This window comes from Cibotium barometz, chromosome 24, assembly GCF_041138505.1.
Source record: "Cibotium barometz isolate CiBa-2024 chromosome 24, ASM4113850v1, whole genome shotgun sequence".
Lineage (NCBI taxonomy): Eukaryota > Viridiplantae > Streptophyta > Polypodiopsida > Cyatheales > Cibotiaceae > Cibotium > Cibotium barometz.
Genome location: NC_141069.1, coordinates 17,093,261 through 17,098,257, shown reverse-complemented (window position 1 = coordinate 17,098,257; position 4,997 = coordinate 17,093,261). Strand labels below are relative to the sequence as shown.

At 41.7% G+C, this 4,997-nt stretch overlaps 1 protein-coding gene across 1 annotated transcript; it reads right to left on the bottom strand.

The window, feature by feature from the left end:
* Positions 1-1,279: 1,279 nt before the first annotated feature.
* On the bottom strand, positions 1,280-2,181 carry LOC147624954 (major pollen allergen Bet v 1-D/H-like). Its single transcript, XM_086818898.1, has 2 exons — positions 1,906-2,181; positions 1,280-1,778 (listed from the first exon to the last, which is right to left on the bottom strand). Exons 1-2 carry the CDS (start codon positions 2,087-2,089, stop codon positions 1,441-1,443), a joined length of 522 nt encoding a protein of 173 aa, XP_086675024.1. The 5' UTR covers positions 2,090-2,181; the 3' UTR covers positions 1,280-1,440.
* Between the last annotated feature and the right edge of the window lie 2,816 nt (positions 2,182-4,997).

Sequence of the window (4,997 nt, the reverse complement as noted above, 5' to 3'; positions counted from 1 at the left end):
AAAGAAAGAATAGAACTTTTACATCTTGAAATTTAGTTTTTATTTATTTTATACACATTTTCTAGAGAGAGAAATTAGAAATTGGTGAATTTCTTACAAGGCCCTATAAATGACCTCCAAAATGTCCTAATGTTTATAGTGATAGGACTTATTGAAAGAGATTTTCTCATAAAGCCATGATTTTTTAAACAATGGCCGATGGTGAAGATCAATGGAGAATCAATGATCAAATGTCATTGTCGACGGTCTACACCATTTAGACAGAATCTAATATGTGGAGAAATGCATGGAGGTTTGTGTGTAGTGTATGGAGATGATTCATACATGTAGGACCCCAAAACATCACTCCAAGAGCTGAGCCGGAAAATAGAAAAAGAAAAAGTTTCGTCTATCTAATGTTGTGCATGACTCTACGTCCCTGAAAATCTACGCAATGCAACATTATCCTCCCAATGTTGTGGGTAGAGCTATAGCCCTCTGATCAAGTGGGGAAGAGTGACATGCGAGCAAGCGTAGTGTAGCTAATGCAATGCATTGTTAATGTAAACACCCCATATTGCCACGTAGGATAGAGGAGTTTGAGAATTAGAATAGGGACTTCCCACCTATGCATAGAGGAGTTTGAGAATTAGAATAGGGACTTCCCACCTATGTCTCATGGTCTCCTAACATGCATTCCTTGTTTTGATATTAGACTAACATCTATTGTAATATTTTATATGATGGGTCCTTTTAATCTCTTGGACCTTTGTACATTTATTATCTTATGATGAGAATAAAAATCACCTTTGTTCATTTTTTTTTTGAACATCTCTAGAGGAATCACATTTACATTTTGGCTATAAAATATTACATGCATGATGGCTCAACATTTCTTCAATAGAAGCAATAATTTCTTCATATAGATAGGTAGAAGTTTACAACTTTATCTAGATTTTTTAAGTGTAATATATTGAAGAGTACCCACATAAGCTTGCAAATGCTTTGGTTCCACTATCAGACCCACTAGCTCAGACATACACATGCACTTGATAGGTTCATTGCACCCTATCTCAATTTGTCATGCCAAAACAATGTTAAGTTTTTTAAACTAGTAAATACTTTTGCAAACAAGTTATTGAATGACCTCGTGATATAATAGCAAGCTTCCAAATATAAATTCCACACAAGCATTCCTAGCAATGCATCCTACATTACATGTTAAGTATTAGAGCTTTAACATTACACAAAAATTAGTAAAACACATATGTATATAAACCTCTTTTTTATTATTGTTTCCCCCTCGATGAAGAAATACAAAAACGGCAGCGCCCAAAAAACCAAGATGGTAGTCCCTCCCGTTCGCTCAATCGTTTGCTCAAGAGCAGCCGACCTCATGAGAAGCCTTCGTATTTAAACAACCATTTGCCTAGGTAGAGAGAGGGGGGCCAGCTCCAAGATTCACTCCGTGTATAAGTCGCCGTGGGCGAGCAGGTATGCTTCCACTCCAGTGAAGCTGAGGGGCACCACCTCCTTAAGCGCCGCAGGGACGTGGGGCTGGTGCTTCTCGGACAGGGCCTCATATTCGAAGGACCAGTGCACCACGCATGTGCCGGGGTGCGCCCCTTCCTTCACCTTCACGGTGTACTTGTAGTGCTTCACCAGGACGCCCAGGAAGCCCCCTTCCACCACCTCCACCTTCAGCTTGAGGGCCTGGTGGTCCACCTCCTCCAGCCTCTCCTTGATGTGCAGCACCACGTGCTCCGGGTGCTTCTCTCGCGCAATGTGCTCAGCGTGGCCTGCGAGGAGCCATGAAAACTGTCATCAGTATTATCTAATTTACAATGATTCAATTCATTATGCAGCTAGCGCGAAGCTGCTTATTTAAATAAATCAATTCATTCATCGACCAGCCTGCATGCATACTCTTGTGGAAGTGGATGGTTCTCAGCGAGCCCGGCTGGAAGCCGCTGCCCGCGTACTCCACGCCCGCGATCACCTGCGGCAGAGCCTTGGGCAGGCAGTTATGGGCGTCCTCGAAGGCCCCGCGCCACAGCCTCTTGGCCGACACCTTGCACTCCACCTTGTCGCTGAACACCTCGATCGCCATTGCCGGGAGAGTTAACTAACTGCTGTGCAGGAATATTGCTAATAATTATTAACAATTATTAGCTCAAATTAAACAAGAAAGAGAGAGAGATAGAGAGTTACACGGGGATCCAGCCCACCTGCTTTTATACTGCAAGAGTTGCAACTCCATTCCATTTGTGATATCCACAAAAGTCCTCGTGGACCCCATTCCTTTCCGCCACGGCACCCATGAGCGTCCAATTACAAGAAGAAAAACCCGCAGGGCACGCCACTTCGATTTAAGACTTTCAGCAGCGCCTGCACAATGCTATCGGGATTCGGGATCGATACGATTACTTTTTCTTTTTCTTTTTTTTTTTGGGGGGGGGGGGGTCTTTGTGGTCGATACGATTACTACTTTTATTATTCAGGCGTACTCTAGGTACCAAGTTCTAGAAGACCATGGAATCACCTACTTTTTTTTTTGGGGGGGGGGGGGGTCTTTGTGGTCGATACGATTACTACTTTTATTATTCAGGCGTACTCTAGGTACCAAGTTCTAGAAGACCATGGAATCACCTACTCTTCTTCTCTCCCATTCCTTTTGCCTTTCAAATCCCAAAAGTTGAACGCTGACCCTCCCCCTGCCATAGCTACCCTTGTACTCGACCGATATATATTATAATTCCTTCTTTTTAAACCAATATAGATATGTATTAATATACCAAAAGGCAGTTACATCTCAAATAACAACTTGACAACCCTCAAACCCCATTCAACATGTTACAAATCATATCCCATCTCCCATCTTCAAATACAAAAAGAAGAGTTTTCCAAGGAAGTCAAAAACCCCAGCTGAATGCATGCTTCCATCAGAGCCTCAGTAATACATCCTTTGGATGACTGATCCTCAAAAACATCCCCCTTCCTTGACCATACTTTGACCACAGGTCTTGCACGTGTTGGATTTTCAATGAAGGCTACATAAGTATATTTGATTTGTTTCACTTTCCTGTACCATCTTCTGGTCCTTGGGGACCTAAACGTGACTGGTCTCTGCACCTTGGCTTCTGCACAGAGATGACCTGAATACACATCAACAAGGATAGGCTCAGCCTAGTATGCTTGAAGGGATCCTCTTCCAAGTAGTGTCAAGACATGGCAGCGTGCAAAACATGAATAATCTGTAACATCCCTTCTTTATTCAGTTTATTGACTAAAAGTATAAACCAACACATATGTACACATTTATACATCAAACCGGTAGTATCCAACCTTGTATCACCTGTTTTCTAAAATAAGATACAATTTTTGGTATTCCATATTTCCCACAAACAATAGAATCTAATTATGTTAAAAATATCATCCACAATCTCCTCATTGTTTTTCCATCTCGCGAATACCTAGTCCCCCCCAGTGAGCCTGCACACCAATACAGTTATAATACCAATCTACTAACTCTGGTCCAAGTGCTTCTGATAGTAGGGAAATCCTAAAAGGCATGTTTTTCATCTTCCAAAGCTGTTTTGCATCTAGGGCAACACCCATTAGTGAAGTTCCTTTACACCAGTTTACTCCCCAGAGGAAGGGCACCCATACAAACCCTCAAAGAAAGATCTGATCTTTAGTAGAAATTTCCAGTTTCTAGATCATTTTCCATCTTTTCCTCCAAGTGTTGGGCCCCAAACTTGTTCTCCAAATCCTATTACAATACATCACATTCTCCTCAGTCCTTCTTAAATCCCTATACAAGTCTTTAGTAGTCCCTTTATCCAATTTAGCCCCATTATACCATACCCAGTCGTTTAGCCAATAGGACTCATCAAAAGCAGTAGAATACTAGCTTTTCTGGACCTCATCCAGCACTACTCTAACCAAACGTCCCTCCCTGGAATTTAGATCAAACTCCTCAACTATTTGACCAAGGTCCTTCCATCCCAGTAAGGCCCTATCCCAGTAGGAGCCCAGTAGTCAGACAAACTCTTGAGACCTTTGTTGTTCAAGCTTTTAGCTAAGTTTAGGATCCTCCAGAGCTAGGGGAGGGCTAAACTTATGTGACCACCAAATACCCAAGCCTTGTAAAGAATTCCCTGTGACTCTAGCAGCACAGCCATCCCAGAGCATTAACTCCAATATCTCTTTCAAGTTGGTACACAGCATTTTGGCTAGAGAAGAGCTTGTAACCTTCAGAGGAGCATAAGAGAATATCTTATCTTTCCAGTCCTCCAGATCATGCCATTAACCTTCATAATATACCCTAGCATTTTCAACTAATTCTCTCAACATTTTTGTCCACACTTTCTCCTAATGCAGACAGTTAGGGAGCAACAGTGCCATCCTTGCCTTAGTGTGAGAGGGCAAATGTAGAATGCCAAACCCGCCCTCCTCTTTGGGAACAGACAATCTGTCCCAAGCCACCAGGCTAAAGTCTTCTTATTAGAATTACCATTTCTCCATAAGAATTGTCTTATGGGTTTAATTATCCTCTGCAATGTCCTTTGCCAAAGTCTAGCACAGGGCACAAAAACATAATGTAAGAAATTTAGTACTGCATTGCATAAGGTCGCTCTATCATGGAAAGAAACTCTGATTCCTTCCCATTTCTTCAATTTCAAATTAAACCTGTCCAAGGCCTAGTCTGTAAGTTGTTTGTTGGTCACATCTACATCAACAATTATGCCATTACAAAGAATTTTAGAATGAGCTCCAAATGTAAGGGTATAGATGCAAGTTTCCATCCTCATGCCAAAGCCAAGTTTTTCCATAACCCTAGCTACAAAGGCCCAATGTATTCTGTTGTCATAGGCTTTCTCTAAGTCCAGCTACATAAGGATGCATTTCTGATTAGTCCTCTGAGCCAAATCTCTGCCCAACATTGCAGCATATATGTTATCATATATAGATCTGTCTTTTATAAATCCATATTGTCTTTTAGAGACAATCCTCTG